Source organism: Aulonocara stuartgranti (genome assembly GCF_965226115.1).
Source record: "Aulonocara stuartgranti genome assembly, chromosome: 3".
NCBI lineage: Eukaryota > Metazoa > Chordata > Actinopteri > Cichliformes > Cichlidae > Aulonocara > Aulonocara stuartgranti.
The window spans coordinates 19,326,350-19,345,572 of record NC_138941.1 but is presented as its reverse complement, the minus strand read 5'-3'; the positions used below and the strand labels follow the sequence as shown (position 1 = coordinate 19,345,572).

At 41.8% G+C, this 19,223-nt stretch overlaps 1 protein-coding gene across 1 annotated transcript in view; it reads left to right on the top strand.

Moving 5' to 3' along the window:
* LOC309700493 (uncharacterized protein) overlaps positions 1 to 19,223 on the top strand; it is a 2,098,293-nt gene that overhangs the window by 1,041,930 nt on the left and 1,037,140 nt on the right. The window contains exons 43-44 of the mRNA XM_082524046.1: positions 6,969 to 7,145; positions 10,339 to 10,515. Of these exons, the coding sequence (XP_082380172.1) occupies positions 6,969 to 7,145; positions 10,339 to 10,515 (354 nt within the window). The remainder of the gene's footprint in view (positions 1 to 6,968; positions 7,146 to 10,338; positions 10,516 to 19,223) is intronic.

Below are 19,223 nucleotides of genomic sequence, written 5' to 3'. Positions count from 1 at the left end.
CAGATCAGCCAATTCAAAATGCTAATTCAATCAACTCTGAGTTCATGGCTAGACTCAGTTTGTTGGCCCTGCACCTTAAAACTATTCCCTGTTTGTCTCTCGTGTTTTTTGGATATTGTTTTCACATCTTATGTCACGGCTAGCGGGGCGAGCCATGTTGAATTTAATAAAGGACCCAAGATGCCAACACTGCTGTGAAGTGAGTGAGCTTTATTGAAACGGTGAAGTGCAGTGGAGATGGCCTGTGCAGAAGCTAAGATAACCTCTACTGAAAAACTAAAAAACTAACCTGAAACCTTAAACGGAGACACGGGGAGACAACACAGACGAACCAGCAACAAGCAGGAGAAAACAAAGGGCTCATATACACAAAAGAGCCATCAGGGAATGAGAAAAGGGAGACACAGCAGGATTCATTGGACATAACCAGACAAGGGGAAGCAAAAGTAGACACACTAACGTAGGACATGGCACTGTCAAAATAAAGCAGGAAGTGAACACAGAGACACAATACTAACACAGTACAGAGGGAACACAGAAACCAAAACCTCAGAACTAGAAAATCTTAATCAGAATGAAATTGTAACAAAAGACAATAACAATCAAAACAAAACCACTGAGTCCACAGACTCGGGACATACATCGGCTCAAACTGTGGTCATAAATATTTTGTACTTGTAAATCAGACTGTGTAGTTGTGAACTGAGTTTTGTAACATTGTGAAACAAAATATCTGGAAAGTTCATGTTTTTGCGTTCATTGATTTGTGTGTGTAAAAATGTAAAAATGTAATAAATGTAAGAAACATTAGAACTACTTTTGCTGACACAAAGTTTGGCGAGCACTGCAAGTTGTCCCTTTAAACCAGTCACTGATATAAAGAGAGCACCTTGTTCCAGGGCATCTGAGCATGGAGGGAAAGCTTTATGCAGGAGATGGTAAGAGCTGTTGGGACTAAAGAAACTGAGCAGAAAACTACAGACATCTGGAAACTGAGTTGTTAATTCTCAGTGGGATCAGCAGGACTAGCAAAGCTCCACCATGACAGTCATCTGATTGACTGAACCCATCCAAACATCACTTCATGGACCTTTAGCTTGTGTCTGTGTGTGGACAGACATAACATGAGCTAATTATACATTACTCCTCCACAGAGTGGACCAGCAGAGAGCAGAGGTTTCCACTGGTCAGTCTGCACAGCAACATCAAACACACCTGGACTCTGTGGTTATGGTTTGTAGTACTACGTTTACATTTGTTCTTTTCAGTCACCTCTATGCTGCACTTTGTGGACCAGAGGATTGTCAGTGTGTCCAACATAAGTCAGAGTTTGGGCTCCATGATTTCAGTCAGATTGGGGTGACTGTAGCTCAGGAGGTGAGCAGGTCAGCTACTAGTTAGGTTTGTGAATCAAACCCTGGCTGGCAAATGTACTGGGTAACGTACTAAACCCAAGCTGCCCTCTGATGCATCCATCAGAGTGTGAAAGAAAGTATTTAAGCATAGAACAATGTGCTTGGTTGAATGAGGCATGTTGTATAAATGCTTTGTGTGCACAGAGTATCAAAGAGAGCTATATAAGAACCAGTCCATTTACCACTGGGTAATTCATATAGTCTTCTTTTCCAGCGGCTGGAGGACAACATCACCATGTTTGTGAAGAACGAGCTGAAGAAGATCCAGAAGCTTCTGAGTCCAGATCACCCAGAAACTTTAAAGAGCCAGATGGAGGATGAGGAGATGTTTGAAGGAGAGGATGAAGATGAAAGAAAGAGCTGCAGAGAAGCATTTCTGAAGATCACACTCCACTTCTTGAGGAGACTTAAGCAGCATGAGATGGCTGACCATCTGCAGAGCAGTAAGAGAATTTCTCTAAAGACTGAATATTGATCTTTCCTAATAGCTCAAGAAATGGACCAATAGACATTCATCCTTTCAGGGTACTGAAAGGCTATGATATTTATTATATAATATTTTTTTCTGAATTTCTTACCTTCAGAAATATTTGCTCCACTCTGTAAACGAGAACTTAAAGCCCAACTGAAGAAGAAGTTCCAGTGTGTGTTTGAGGGCATCGCTAAAGCAGGAAGCCCAACCCTCCTGAATCAGATCTACACAGAGCTCTACATCACAGAGGGAGGGACTGCAGAGGTCAATGAGGAACATGAGGTCAGACAGATTGAAACAGCATCCAGGAAACCAGACAGACCAGAAACAACAATCAGACAAGAAGACATCTTTAAAGCCTCACCAGGAAGAGACGAACCAATCAGAACAGTGCTGACAAAGGGAGTGGCTGGCATTGGGAAAACAGTCTTAACACAGAAATACAGCCTGGACTGGGCTGAAGACAAAGCCAACCAGGACATCCAGTTCATATTTCCATTCACTTTCAGAGAGCTGAATGTGCTGAAAGAGGAAAAGTTCAGCTTGGTGGAACTTGTTCATCACTTCTTTAATCAAACTAACGAATCAGGAATCTGCAGGCTTGAAGACTTCCAGGTTGTGTTCATACTTGATGGTCTGGATGAGTGTCGACTTCATTTGGACTTCAACAAAACTAAAATCCTGACTGAAACAAGAAAGTCCACCTCATTGGATGAGCTGCTGACAAACCTCATCAGAGGGAACCTGCTCCCTTCTGCTCGCCTTTGGATAACAACACGACCTGCAGCAGCCAATCAGATCCCTCCTCAGTGTGTCGACATGGTGACAGAGGTCAGAGGGTTCACTGACCCACAGAAGGAGGAGTACTTCAGGAAGAGATTCAGAGATGAGGAGCAGGCCAGCAGGACCATCTCCCACATCAAGAAAGCTCGAAGCCTCCACATCATGTGTCACATCCCAGTCTTCTGCTGGATCACTGCTACAGTTCTGGAGGATGTGCTGGAAACCAGAGAGGGAGCAGAGCTGCCCAACACCCTGACTGAGATGTACATCCACTTCCTGGTGGTTCAGGCCAAAGTCAAGAGGATCAAATATGATGGAGGAGCTGAGACAGATCCACACTGGAGTCCAGAGAGCAGGAAGATGATTGAGTCACTGGGAAAACTGGCTTTTGATCAGCTGCAGAAAGGAAACCTGATCTTCTATGAACCAGACCTGACAGAGTGTGGCATCGATATCAGAGCAGCCTCAGTGTACTCAGGAGTGTTCACACAGATCTTTAAAGAGGAGAAACAACTGTACCAGAACAAGGTGTTCTGCTTTGTTCATCTCAGTGTTCAGGAGTTTCTGGCTGCTCTTCATGTCCACCTGACCTTCATCAACTCTGGACTCAATCTGCTGGAAGAGCAAGAAACAACTTGGAAGGTGTTTCAAACAAGAAAATCTTCAGAGAAATACTTCTACCAGTGTGCTGTGGACAAGGCCTTACAGAGCCCCAATGGACACCTGGACTTGTTCCTTCGTTTTCTCTTGGGTCTGAAGACTAATCAAACTCGTTTGCAAGGCCTGATGACACAAACAGGAAGTAGCTCAAAGACCAATCAAGAAGCAGTTCAGTACATCAAGAAGAAGCTCAGTGAGAATCTGTCTGCAGAGAAAAGCATCAATCTGTTTCACTGTCTGAATGAACTGAATGATCGTTCTCTACTGGAGGAGATCCAACAGTCCCTGAGTTCAGGACGTCTCTCCACAGATAAACTGTCTCCTGCTCAGTGGTCAGCTCTGGTCTTCATCTTACTGTCATCAGAAAAAGATCTGGATGTGTTTGACCTGAATAAATACTTTGCTTCAGAGGAGGCTCTTCTGAGGCTGCTGCCAGTGGTCAAAGCCTCTAAAAAAGCTCTGTAAGTTATAAAGTTTTTATTATTTAATTTGGTTGGTATGTTATGGAAAACACACTGCCATCAACTTCTGTTTTGTTTTTGTCAAAATCACTGTAATATAATCACTGTACCTTTATATACACGTGACTTGTATTAATGCTGCTGCCCTCTTGTGGCTAAAGTGTAATTATGTTCTTGTTATTAGGGAGGATTTGAGAGTAAGGCTACGTTCACACTGCAGGCGAAAGCGCATCAAATCCGATTTTTTTGACCCTATGCGACCCATATCCGATCATGCTATGACAGTGTGAACGGCGTAAATCCGATATTTTCAAATCCGATCTGGGTCACTTTCGTATGTGGTACTGAATCCGATACATATCCGATGTTTTAGAAAGCGACTGCTGTTTGAATGGTCAAGTCGCATTAAATCCGTCTTTTACGTCACCAACACAAGACAGACGCCAATTATCAGCGCCCGATAAGACATCGCAAACGCTTCCTGGCCATCCCGTGTAGATGTCAGTGAAACTGTTGGGAAGACAACGTTGGAGAAACGTGAACATTTTATTTGTACTGTATAATCTACAGATTCTGAGAGAAATCTGCAGCTATCCTTTGAAGCACCGCTCCTCTAAAACAGCAATAAGGATCATTATTAGGTTATCTACATTATTATGTAAATAACAAAATAACTTAAAGCAAAAATTGGGAAACGTAAAGTCCGAAGTCTTTATATTAAGGGCCATCTGTCAAACAATATTGTTGCTCTGGGTCTAAACAGAGCACGTTGTGTGTGACATCTTCTTTTGCGCATGCGGGCCGCTTTGAGCGTTCACACTAGAGCGCGTTTGCTGTCGCATTTTATTTGTAGTGTGAACGAGCAGATAAAAAAATTGGATTTGATCAAAAAATCGGAATTGAGCATTAAGACCTGCAGAGTGAACGTAGCCTAACATGCCAAGTGAGTCAGCACCTTCGCTTTAGCTTAAAAAATCCAAATTCTTACGTCATCAGTTATAGTTGCATGTATTCATTATCATAATTTAACCTTTAATATTGATGTCTTAAATTTATTTTGATTAAACTAGCAATAATTTTATGGTTGTATTAAATAAATACATCACTAATGAATTATTTATTTCAGTGATTAATTAAAAATGTATATAATTAATTAAAAAAAATATATTGATAATTAATTATCAGTTAATTTCATTTAAAATAATTCATTATGTATTTATGTACAATTCAAATTAGTTAATTACATATTTTGTTGGTTTGTTTTCTATTTTAATTATTTTACTGACACATTTAATGAATTATTTAATGATGTATTTATTTAATTCACGTTGCTACTCCTGGCCCTGCATCGCTGTTCATAAATACATTTTATTTGTCAGCTTCACCCATCAAAGTCAGGGGGCGGGGTTAATGCTGACCAAGTCAAAACCATTGCTTTGGTCTGGTGGGCGTTCTTTTAGTGGGCTTTTCTCAATACTAAGTAGGCCTACACACCAGGGTTTGGACATGTGTGGACCCAAACTATACTTTTACCCTTTTTTGTGTGTCACCAAATACACTTTAATATTTTCTAGACAAGAATGTAGTGGCGTAATCTTTAACCTCTTTTGGCTCCAAACAGAAGTGACAGACTTGAGCAGGGTTCATTTAAAGGCTGACAGAAGTGGAGTGGTGACGGGGAGATGTTTGACAGGACAGTGTTTCAGCCTCCACAGGTTCATGTTGTGCTCCATCAGTCAGTGAAGATGAAGTCAGTGCTGATGAGGCTGTAGAGTGTGTGAGGGATGTGAATGAGGATGATGAAGATCTGATGATAGCAGATAAAAACAGGCTGCAGAGACTTTGAGCCATACAGGGCACACAGTGTGTGTACAGAACAGCTGAAATCATTATGGAGGCCTCACTGGAATATGGAAGCATCACAGTACAGCTTCAGTGAAGCATTAAAGTCTCTGATATGAGATGAGAAATGAAGCAGCCAGAGCTTTTTCATGAGTGGAAATCCACTGTGACTGTGAGCTGCTGCTACAGCCTCCAGATTAGCCAGCAGCTCATCCTGCTCAACATTTCCTCACCAACTTTAATGGAAGTGTGATGTTTTCAGCTGGAGTGATGGTCAGGGTGGCCTCCCTCTCCTCTTCTTCTCCTCTTCCTCTTTCATTTGTAAAGCCACTTCTGCTGCTTTCATTCATTTGGAAGTCCTGTAGCTGAGTTTGGGAGAGACTAACAGCCTCGGCAGCAGAGGGGAGAAAGGCTGTAACACCACCACTTTACTCTGTTCTACCTGTCACATCATTTTATCAGGAAACAAATATACTCATGTTTTTACTATGTTTGTCTTGAAGATGTAAGAAGATCACATGGTGCTTTTTATTATTGTGTTGGTTTGTTTCCTGTCTCTTGGATGGAGCCCAGCTGTGCGTGGCCCCTGGGCCTGTGGTCAGAGTGTGTGCTGGATAATCCGGCCCAGGATGAGGCCAAACTGACATGGGATGAAATGTCTGTCACATAATTGAGCTTAGTGTAGTTTCATTTCTGCACAATTTAAAAACAACCAAAACTTTGTTCTGTCTTTTCTATGTTATACTGTAGACTTTCTTTGATACTGTGTCCAAAAGGAGCAGCTTTTACTTTGAAGGGGAGGCGTCTCTGTTTCCTCTTCAGGTTGGATGATGGAAGCAAATGAGTGTGTGATGTTCTTTCAGTGTTGCACTTTGTAGACGCTCCCTGAGCACTGGTCTCACAGCCAGCTGCACATAGAGACCAGTGTTGTTAGTCCAGGTCAGAAGATGACTTGTTGGAATGAAAATGAGCTTGTAGTTTGTCTGCTTTAATAATGTGACTGGAAAAAGGTGTTGGACTTCAAATATGTCCATTTCTTTCACACTTCACCTTTAAAAGTGAAGCCTTGTGGTTCCTGGAAGGAAAAACACGACTTTTTCAAGTCTTTGTCCTGTTTTTATGAGAAATGTACGACTTTAATGTGAAACATTCAGAGTTTTTTCTCTTGTTGTGTTTGTTTGAAGCTGCTTCCTGTTGGCTTCAGCTGTTTGGAGTTTCCATTTTCTAAACTTCTACATTCTGAACCTTCTTCAGCTCTGAACAGATGATGAAACACTGAATGATTTCAAGCTCACACTTTGTCTAATAAACTTACATCTTTCATTCTTTATACAGATTGATCAACTGTGGTTTGTCAGAGATCAGCTGTGATTATCTGGCAGCAGCACTGAAGTCCAACCCCTCCCATCTGAGAGAGCTGGACCTGAGCTGGAACAACAAGCTGCAGGATTCAGGAGTGAAGCATCTGTGTGGTTTCCTGGAGAGTCCAGGATGTGGACTTGAAACTCTGAGGTCAGTCAGCATGTTTTAGTTGTGCTGAGATGAATATGATGTGAAAGTTGTGCTGACACTAAACTGCAGACATCAGGCTGATATTATACTGATCCACACTGAGGATCTTCATGGTAAAGTCTGTTTTCTTCTTCTCTGGTTTAGTCCATTGACTGCAGCAGAACAATGTTCACATTTCAAACAGTGAGACTCAACGTATGGCCCGCGGCCCACACGCGGCCTGCCCACCTTTCCTGATTCAGAGAGAGGGGACCCTGATTAACTGTGTAGTGTTCTTCCTCACAGTTCTAAGTATCAGACACAACAATGAATAATCCACAGCTGACTGTCTTTAGCAGGTCAAAGGTCACGGCACACAGCAGACAGTGGGAAATATTATAACTCTGATCATTTATCAGCACATATCCATATGTATAAAAACAAAGCTGACACTGTGAGACTTGATCAGAGGTGTGATCATCACAGCAGAGGCCTTTGTGTCAAAGTCACTGAGGATCAAACAGAAACACATGAAGCAGATTTTCCTGTTCTGGCTTTTTATAGCAGATAACCTTCAAAATATTCTGCAGTCCATCAAAAACTGAAGCAAACCATGAATCAACATGTGAACATGAGCTGATGCTGCTGAAGTGAAGCAAAGTTACAGAGGTTTGATTACAGACACAGCTGAGAGTTTGTAATCTGTCATCATTTTAAAAGGTTTACATTTCTTCAGTATATCCACATTTGCAGCTGGTACCTCAACCTCCACTTGTCCAACACAACTGCTGTCCACTGCCTCCATGACATTGTGATTTTGCTGTTGGTCTTCTGTCAGATCTTCATCAATCACTTCTGCACGGGGCACACCTTCAGACTCTGCAGCTGCATAACGAAAGCCTGTAAGATAAAATTAGACATAAGGTAAATGTACACCAATATTCCAATGACAGGTGTGTGATTCATCTGGAAGTTATGTGCGGATTAGTGTACAGTGATAGCAATTTAGTATGTTTTTAGAGGGGGGGGGGGTTGTTTACCTCCGATGGGTGCTCTTTTTCGCTTCCGTTGCGTACGCCTTGAGTGCCGGTCCGAGTCTGATACAGGTATGTCGTCATGCCCCATGTGCAGTGTTGGTGCCCAGTCTGGATTTGTTACATCCATTTCATATGCTGGTTTGCCTGCAATAATGCCAAATCATAAGCTACTCAGTCGACATGATGTGGTTCTGCAGCATCACACATTAGCATGTTTTATCTCATTATCTATGACCTCAGCACGTTGAAAATAACACTAAAAGCCTTTCAAGAGTGATATGAATTAATTTAGAACTCACCGGAAAGAAAATGCCGTGAGCAAACCAACAAAAAGCTGGGGATTGCAGAGAACTCGATATCCGCTCGTCTCACCGCTGCAATCCAAGCCTGACGTCTTTGTTTAGTAATATCGGATACATGGGATCCCTCACGTTGCCTCCAGGACGGAAAACGATGAAAAGAGAGCCCGTTATCCAGCTTCTTGCCTTCACGATCGTGTGATCTAACGTTGCAACCGACAACACAACACGTACGATCCATAGCTGAAATGGTATCCTTTGGCTGGCCTACTGTCATGGCGGAAGGGGGCATGGCCCATCTCCCGTGACATCACGCTCCAAAGCCCTATAGGTGGGAAAATGTACCATGTTGACCAATCAAAAATGATATGGAAACATGACATTTGGTTGTTTAGCAAAAGGGGGAAGTTTTAGGAGTGACCGGCAAGAGAGAGCGAGTGAGCGAAAGAGAGAGAGAGTTTTGATACGTGAGAGATTTGTGACGTTTACCGTGTTTGGTCTCAAGTTAGTTTGTTGTCTTGTGTATTTAGTGTGTAGCTGTTGTTTTGTTTTGTGTGTCAGTTCTACTAGTGATCGTCACAGTTGCTGCCTTAAAGCCAACAAAGGCAGATTGCAGTGTAAACGCTGAGTGACACACCTGCTGTCAGACCTGCAGGTTTATCCCTGTGCTGTTCTCATATGTGTTAGAGTGACACAAACTATTGTTTGACACCTGATTGTTCTGTAAATAGTTTGAAATGATTATATGAAAAACGTCTGAGCCTTGGCTGCATTTTTTGGTAAATAGTACCATATAACTTTGTTGTTTGCAAAACGTGTGCGTATTTTTAAAAATGTACAATCTCTATTTGCATTTCAAGTTATGAAGATGATTCGTTAAACATGTGTGTGGTTTTTACAGTCAAAATATCACTTTCTACTTGTATTTAAAATTTTGTCTGAATTTAGATAAATTGTGCTGATACAGTTGGTCAAAATGAGAAAATAACAGATTGGCAAGATGAACTGTTTTTAAAGGTAAAATATAGAGGCCACATCAAAAGTAGTCAAGAAGGGTTAAAGGCTAAAAGCAAAGTTGTCACCAAGTACTGTTTATATTTGTGTGTATTGCTGCAGCTTTTTTGAGTATTAATTTGGTGCCTTTGTGTGAAATAATGGTATTGTGAGTGATCCATATAGTCACAAAGAATAGCCACTTGTTTCTGTGCTACCAAAGTTCCCCGGCTTTCATTCAAAATGTGTTTATCGTCAGCACCTGCACATTAAACTACTTAAACATTATAAATGTCTTCAAGCTCACACTGAGGCCTGTGGGGTACTATCAGCCACTGAGACAGTACACACATTTATATGTGTTTGTATATGAATATTTCATACTTTAAGACTGCCTGTTTATTTAAGGGAGATGAACAAAATACATTGGAATTGTACAAAATAATATCATGGATGATAAATTAAATAGATTTTAAGTAGATGCTTGTGCATTCTTAAAGTCTTATATGTTGAACTGAACTATGTGATCTGTTCAAAGCCTTAATCTTAATTTGAAGTGAAATGTGCATTTTGAGTTTATACACTATGTATATAAGGCGACCGTTTCCTTTTGCAGTATTTTTGTGTGGTGTACTTTTCTATGTCTTAACAAAAGGGGAACAAAGGTGTTTAAGTTCACCTAGGATGATGTGTTTTAATTTTCACATGGTCTTGCTTGAATTTGACCCTGACAAAGGCGTATGAACTCTGTCAGCTGTTTGGAGTTTCCATTTTCTAAACTTCTACATTCTGAACCTTCTTCAGCTCTGAACAGATGATGAAACACTGAATGATTTCAAGCTCACACTTTGTCTAATAAACTTACATCTTTCATTCTTTATACAGATTGGGGAGCTGTGGTTTGTCAGAGATCAGCTGTGATTATCTGGCAGCAGCACTGAAGTCCAACCCCTCCCATCTGAGAGAGCTGGAGCTGAGCCTGAACAACAAGCTGCAGGATTCAGGAGTGAAGCATCTGTGTGGTTTCCTGGAGAGTCCAGGATGTGGACTTGAAACTCTGAGGTCAGTCAGCATGTTTTAGTTGTGCTGAGATGAATATGATGTGAAAGTTGTGCTGACACTAAACTGCAGACATCAGGCTGATATTATACTGATCCACACTGAGGATCTTCATGGTAAAGTCTGTTTTCTTCTTCTCTGGTTTAGTCCATTGACTGCAGCAGAACAATGTTCACATTTCAAACCTTCAAAGAAGAAGAAAAATCCTCCACTGGATAATTCACTGTGAAACTCTCAAACTCTTCATTCTACCTTAAAGTCTGTCTGACACTGAAATCCAAAGCAAAATGTGCGTTTGCTTTACAGACAGCAGTCCAACACAAACATACACACATCATCCAAAACACAGTCCAACATCCAAATCTCCTCCACTGCCAGCATGAATGATGGGAAAGAGAAGGAGGAACACTCTGACATTCAGGGTTAGAATGAGTTTCATGAAGCAGACTGTGAAGATCAAAGCTGCATTAGAAAGCTTACATGAATGAATGAGTGGACAGAAGTGGACAGAGATCATCTGAAGCACTTCAAAGGCTTTAAATCAGCACATTTCTCTTTATTCTTTATCAACTCTGTTAGTTTCTCTCAGTTTTCTGTGGAATGAAGCTAACAGCAGGCTAATAAGATGCTGACCAATAGGTTTCTATTAAAGGTTGTAATTTGTATATGAAAAAGTGCTTTGGCCCAGCAGGGATCAGCTTACAGGTAGAATACAGCTGCTGGATGGGATTAGCATGTCATAGCTATCTACCAAACTGCTAACTGGGGGATTTCAGGCCATCTATGGATCATTTTTGCTAACTGTTTATTCAGCTTAGGCTCACAGGGCTGCAGCCTGTGCCCTAGCTGTCATAGGGCAAGAGGCGTGGTCCACCTGCACAGGTGAGCAGTCCATCACAGGGCCAACAGAGAGAGACAGAGAAGCATTCTCTCACATCCACACCTACAGCCAATTTAGAAGCACCAATGAACCTAAGCAGCATTTCATTGGACTGTGGGAGAACATCCAACCTCCACAGAAAGGCCAACAAGCTTCAACCTACAACCTTCTTGCTTTAAGGCACTAGTGCCAACCACTTTTCCCCATTTCAGCCCAAATCCTGCATCTTCCTGTTTCTGACTCCAGGCCAGCTCCACTAACACTTTCTCATCAGACACTGCCACCTAGTGGAGGAAGTCTTAGTTCCATTTGAAGCTTCAGATGACAGTTAGTTCCTTTACAAAGAGGTGGAGGTGGTGGGGCCACAGCACCATCATCACTGAGTGCCATAGGACACTTAACCTTTGTTTCCATATGCTGGGAACTTCCTGTTGTTCCAAGGAGGACTGGAAAATGTGTGAAAATCTCCCAGTCAGTTCCTCACAGCACACTTCAATCATTTCCCTCCCACAGCATCAGGACCAGGGCTTTTTCTCTCTTTGGTCCCACTAAGAGATTTCCACACAAACACCTCATCAGTGGGACTCTCAGAGCTACCAGCCCTTTGCTACAATCACAAAGCTCTTCATTGAAATCAATGATATCAAAGCTGGAATCAAATGAGTCCAAGTCTTCTGCTGATTCAGCATCACATTCATCTTTGCTCCTTGTTCTGCATCCCCACCATGGACTTCATTCCTTTCCAAGCCAGCCTTGAGTGTCCTTTATTCAGCTCATCCTCTGCTTTACTTTTACACCTGATTTTAGCTGCTTTATCTCTCTTTCAACAAGTTTCTGTGCCTCAATCTTTTTCTTCTCTCCCTCATAACAAGACAGCTTCTTCTGCCTGAGAACATGTTGGAGTGATTTACTAATCCAGGGCTGCTTATTGGGGAAAATACTTCCTGTTTCCAAAGTAATCCCCATTTTTCCCAGAAAGAAATGTAAGTAGAAATCGATGATCTAAGTGAGAACATGAGCCTTTAAAAAGTCCCAGTGGGTGCAGTCAAAGCAGTCCCTCAGTCCCAGTATAGAGTCTTTGGTCCAGACTGGAACAACTGTGTGCCCAGTTTGAGCTCTCTTCAGTGCTGTGACCTGACAGACCCAGAGGGGCCATCACATCACATTTAGAAGCTCCCCTAATGGAGCCACAACACATGTCCAACACTTAGTCTGTCTTGTTGGACCAACTGGAAGAAATGATTCAAGGACTTAGTCACAGAACAGAGATTCAAATCTCCAAAATCCAACTGGCTGCATCAGGACATATAGTCTGAAACTCTGTAACACTAAAATAAACAGCATTTCATCCATAACACCTCTCTGATGTTCATTTGATTGTCCTCAAGCATAGTTACAATGGATACAACTGTGTAAGAACAGATGATGAAACACTGAATGATTTCAAGCTCACACTTTGTCTAATAAACTTACATCTTTCATTCTTTATACAGATTGGGGGACTGTGGTTTGTCAAAGATCAGCTGTGATTATCTGGCAGCAGCACTGAAGTCCAACCCCTCCCATCTGAGACAGCTGGACCTGTGGGGAAACAACCTGAAGGATCCAGATGTGAAGCAGCTGTCTGATCTTCAGCAGAGTCCAGACTACAGACTGGAGACTCTGGAGTAAGTAGAGTGATGGAGTGAGTGGGTGGTGCTGTCAGCAGTATTGTACTAAACACAGTCAGTATGAAACAAAGATCCAGTGTTTCCTGTAAAGCTGCAGCTTCTCAGTGAAGCTGTGAGAGGAGAATGGTGACAGGCTTCAGGATTGGACACAAACACTTCCTGTTTCTGACCTTTATGGTCACCATAGTAACGGCTGACACGCTCTGATCAAACACTGTCAACAGCCAATCAGCTCTCTGAACAAAGCAGCACGCAGACCAATGACTGCATTCATTTCCAAGTTTAAAGCAGTGAAGAACACAGTCTGTAGGTGAGGAAGAATTTAGTGAGAGCAGATGTTTGGATGGAATTCCTCCAGTTAACAGCTGGAACCGTCCATCTGGATTGTTGGGCTTGTTGATGGGGTTCCTACAGAGCTCAGAGTGGACACACCAAGGTTCTTCTAATGAATGAAAGTCCAAACTCAAACTAGGAGGGAAAAACATTTTCATCAACTTCAATAAAAATCCAAAGATTAGAAAAAGTGAAGCAACAATGAGTCCTAGTACAGTCCCAGCACTGAAGTCCCTGCTGCTCTTTATACTGGATGTGCTGCATCACTGACTGACAGCTGATGAAGAGTCTCTGGAAACACTCGTTTATCTCCTCTGCTCTTCCTTCTTCTCTCTGCAGGTGGAGCTGATGATGGTAAACAGGACGGTGTGTGTGCTGAGAGAGGAGGAGCTGTGTCCTGATGATCCAGAGAGGTTGAAGCAGCAGCAGCTTGTGTGTAGAGACGCTCTGACTGGGCCATGTTACTGGGAGGTGGAGAGGAGAGCTTCATCCAGCAGTGACTGACAGAGGAATGAGAAGAAGTGCAGATGACTGTCAGTGCTGCAGAGTGAACTGCTCTGAGAACAGCTCCACTGTCAGACACAATGTAGAGTCCAGCATCATCCCTGTGTGTCCCTCTGGATCTGACAGAGGATCATCAGTGTATCTGGACTGCTCTGCTGCTGCTCTGTCCTTCTACAGTCTCTGCACAGTCTCTGTCTGACTCTGGCTTCAGACCCTCCTGGATCAAACTCACCTGGAAAGACTTTCAAACATCACTCAATAGATTTGAATACAGAATATATTTGATATATACTGTAGATGTACTGTAGAGTTGCAGTTTGTCACTTGTAAATACAGTCTGTGAGCAGCTGTGAGCTGAAAGATCTTTCTAGAAACAGGAAATGTTTTCACTCTTCTGTTGCTTTTTCATATATTTCCACAACATTAATATTGATCCCACCTGTCTCACCTGTTTCATGCTTTTATACATAATAACAGGACACGTGTGATCTGAGCGCTGCTGTGGTTGCTGTGCTGCACGTCTTCATTTAGATAACAGAGACATCTAGTGGTTCAGAGGGAGAACTGCAGGAGGTGGAGCTGTGTTTTAGCATGGAAAACTTTTTATCTTTTAGGCGCAGATACAAATATGACAAGTATCAGTGTGAGATACAAAAGGTCACATCAGTCAGCAGAGGGAACAGTGATCACACAGCAATGTAAGAATAGAAACATAACAGTGAATCTGGACATGTATACAGAGGGAAGCAAACAAACAGGATGTAACACTACATTAAAGCCACAAATGGGAAGAAAACAAACACAAAGGAAAATATATTTGATCTCAGGAATCCAAATCAGATGCTTTAGAGCAGGGGTCGGCAACCCTGGGCACGCGTGTCACAGCTGGCAAGCGAAGGGTTAACTGATGGCACGACCATAGCTGGACTGGCCATCGGGCATACTGATGGTGATTTTTCGTTTTTAATGGGCCGATGATGTTTTTTTATTTTTTTGTAACGGTATAAACAATGAAAGATGGCGGATTGGCCGGATGCTGGTCGATGTGTAAAAATAAGTCAGTTGTTTGGTGGTGGCTATGGCGGAGCTTCCACAGAGGCAGCAGGTGGATGTGTGAAAGGGGAGGCAGGAGGAGCAGAGACCCGAGGCGGCTGCCGGTCCGAGTGTCAGGTGAACTGAACTTCAGGTAAGAAGTTATGACCTGCAGTCTGTCTGGGTCAGATATAAACCAAGTTTAGGTGGAGTTTATTTTCCTTGTGCTGACTTTTTACAGTCAGTTATAATAACTCCCACTCAGAGGAGACCAGAGATCACATTAACATGTGTGTCTCTGTATTAAGAAACATGACATATTGGCCCAGTTTATTTTTCTTATCATTGTTGTGAGGAGACCATAAATAGCATTTGTATTTTCTGTTGTACAGTTCATTTGCTGTTATGGATAAAAAGTCTTTCTTTGTTTCAAAGTAGCTGATAAATATTCGTTGATAGCTGCAAACATCTGCGCACAAATATAATCCTATGAAGTGGTTCTATATAGTGTGTAATTTATTGCTAATGCAATCATATGGCACATTGACTTCTGAGGAAATGTTAGATGCACTCATCATCAGAAAGGTGTCCGACCTAAACCAGGGGGTTTAGAGCATCATAGAGTTTTTGTGGTTTGTTTTCTTTAAGTCATTTCACAGATTTTCTCTATAATTTCAATTCCTTGAATAAAACAACAAATTTAGGGGATGATTTTGTAATCCGACTTTATGTATGAAAGATTTGACTAAACGTAAAACAATCTTCCAACTCAGTCGTCATTCTTATCTTGTGAAATCAAACCAAATGTTCTGTTGTCTCTAAATCAGGGATTGATGAAATCTTTGATTGCATCCATTTATGAACATGTTCTCATTCATATTAAATCGTAGTCTAAGTCCTTCTTTAGAGGGATAAATGTCATTCATTATCTTCAAATGTGTTTCTGTTGTTTTGGGGGGAAGTTTGAAGTCCATTGTTCAAAGTCTGTTAATGAAACTTTATGAAGTTTATGTAGGATGTTTTTCCTATTTTGTATTTGTTTGAATTATGATGTATTTCTGACTCTTGCTGCCATGATGCCAGGTATCTCTTGAAAACAACATTTTTAATCTCAATTAAATTTTCACCTGGAGAAATAAAGATGATAATAATAATTTTGTCTTCAGGGAATCATTTCTCTGTAAAACAGCTTCTTCTGAAACTCTTGTTACATTTCTTGTTTATTGTTTGCTGGTTTTAGAAAAATGTCATCGTCTCTGTGTGAACTTAAACTCTACATGTGGTGTCAGCTATAAACGAGCTCTAGAGTCTAATAACGATGCTTTTATTATTGTCTGGTATCCAACCTAACCCTGGGCCTCTGGCTGAATGTGAAACACCAGCAGATGTTAAAAACTGTCTGGGTTACACGTGCATCACGTCGTGTGCTTCCTGACATGGATATGATTGGAATCTGGGCCTGTTCAAGCGGTGCTGGTATCATTGTTGTTTCTGAGACTTTCCAAATCTTTACTGGATAAAAACGTAGCAACTGATGGATTTAACATTTAGCTCTCAGACTGTCCCAGAAAAGGCGGAGGTCTGGAAGTTTATGTGAAGCTCTGTCTTGCTGCTCAAGTCTTGTTCTCTCCATCTGCACCTCAGCCATTTGAAATCTTGGCCTTAACTATTGATCTGTTTGGAAATCAGACTGTTGTTGGCTGCTATCAGCCTCCACCTGCTTCCCCCAGCACATCACCGTCTCTGGTTCAACTTTTATCTGAGCTGCATTTTAATGACGTCTTTCAGATGGATGATTTTCATTGGGACTGGCTTTCTTCTGTGTCTGATGATTTTAAGGCACGCTGCTTGTTTTTAAAACTGACTCAAATTATTTAAAGCCTCACACGCCTTGATCCTAAACACCCAGATAAATCTGCTCTTATTGACCTTTTTTTAACTAATATGCTGCGTAAGTTTTCCACATCTGCAGTTTTTGCCAACGACCTGAGTGATCACTGCGTAGTTGGTGCTGTGAGAAACACTAAAATCTCACGCTCCGGGCCCGCATCAGTTTGAACTGGGGTCGTATTAAACAGGCTGACAATGTCAGTTTGGGAACATTTACAGGAGAGTTGTGTCTACTTTGTGGACAGACACGCCCCTTTTTGCCAGGTCAGGGTGAAAGGTCGGGACAGGCCAGGTTTGGTTCAGTACCGGCCGATCTCCTACATGAGAGAAACCAGGCCTGGGCAGGAAGTCTGGCTCTGATGCTGATTGGCTACGTTTTCATTAGCTGTGTAATCGGATTACTGCCTCCATCATCAAGATGTAACTATTTTTTACTTTAACGACTGACAGTCCAAACGACCGTAGGAGGTTTTGGCAAACTATAAAGTGTCTCTGCCAGCTGTGACTCCTCAGAGCTTCCTCCTCACTTAAATATCGACTCCACTCCTGTGTCACACAAAACTGAAATGTTGCTTTAACAAACACTTTGTTGCTTCTTGCTCTTTGTTCAGCACAGTATCTGATGGTAAACCTCTTGCACACAACTCTGCTCGTAGTTCCTGCTTACTGATACCTTTTCCTTCACACCTGTCACAGTAGAAGAGGTTTGTAAGGCTTTGAATAGCCCCAACACCAGAAACTCGTCCTCACAATCGTTCTCCTTCCTTCTTGCACTTGGCTGCAAATATCATAGCTGAGCCAGTGTCTTATATTTTTAATCTTTCTCTACAACAGAAGAACACCACTATACTCTGTGTTCTCTGGTTAACTGGTCCTCATTGGTCTTACACAGGATGGTCCATTAGTATCATTTTATCTATAAATCTGTTTCTGGGTTACTGCCTCCTATTCATCAGAGTACATGTTAGGCAAACAGTTTAGTCACAGCCTGCAGTCTCAGGACATCATTACATCCACTGTTCCATCAGTTCATGCAGAGCTTAGGAAGAAGGCGTTCTCCTTTTCTGCTCCGTCTTCATGGAAAACATAACCGAAGGATTTAAGGCTCTCCGTTGATTTCACTTGCAGACTTCAAAAGACGTACACATGTTTTTGTGAAACCATCTCTGGGAACTTGTTCTCGTTTTTAATGTGACTGAGTACATTACACAAACTTTTCTCTTATTGTTGTAATTTTAATATGTGTGTCTGGAACAGGTCTCTCTTGTAAATGAGACATTGAGTCTCAATGAGCCGACCTGTATAAATAAAGCTTCAATTACAAAGTCCTTTGTATAAAAGCTCCTTCAGCTGCCAGTGGGACGTGCTGTGGCTCTATCGGTTGCAGAGCCTTTATATTGTTAGTTAGAAACTACAAATATAATGGCTCACTGTATTTCAGAATCAGAGAAACTTTATTAATCCAGGAGGGAAACTGAGTTGTCATAGCAGCAAATATACAAGAAACAACAAGCACTCATATAAAGTGAGTGTAGAAACAGAGTTATGATAAATAAATATTCAGATAAATAATATCAATATATAATATAAATAATCTATAATCCAGTTTTGAGTTCCCTCCCCAGACACCTTAACGCCCACTCACATCCTGGGCCATCTGACCTCAGGAAATCACATGATAGGGTGGGGCCAGGTTTCACAATGAGCTCACCCGAAACCCTGGCTGATTAGGACCCCCACCCGCTTTCACACCTTGGCTCATGTGATTACGTAGAGGATCATCAGGGGGTCCTTTGTCCCTCTTTGGGGGGAAACTCCCACTGGGTTTAAATCTGGGACTCCCCACCAACTGACCCTTAGAACTGAAGAAGCTTCTCAGATGAGAGGTGAAACGTCTTCAAGCAACTCAAAGAAGTCCAGACGCTTTTCTTTGCAAGCTCCTTAGTCTACAATGACCTGGATGACTGAGAACCGTCACAGACAACTCAGTCCCATATTTTAGGTTATTCTGAATAAATCGTTCATGCCCTCTCTTTGGAAAGAAGCTGTTGTGGTTCCTGGTCCTAAATCTAGTCGTCCAAAAGTTCTAAACGACTTCAGGCCTGCTGCCCTCACCTCAGTCTTTGAAAAAATCATCAGAAATGTGATTATGGAAGACACTGAACTTCAGCTTGATTCAATGCAGATTGCACATAAGCCCAATAGAGGAGTGGAGGACGCGCTTTTGATTCTACTTCACCTGATTGTCAAACATGTAGAGAGTAAAGGACTTCAGTTCATCGATTTCTCTGCTTCTTTCAATAACACAGCCCCAGATTTGAATCAAAAGACTTTTAGAACAGTTTGAAATCCGGACAAACCTGAGCAAGTGCAGTCATATAAATATCTTGATGACAAATGCT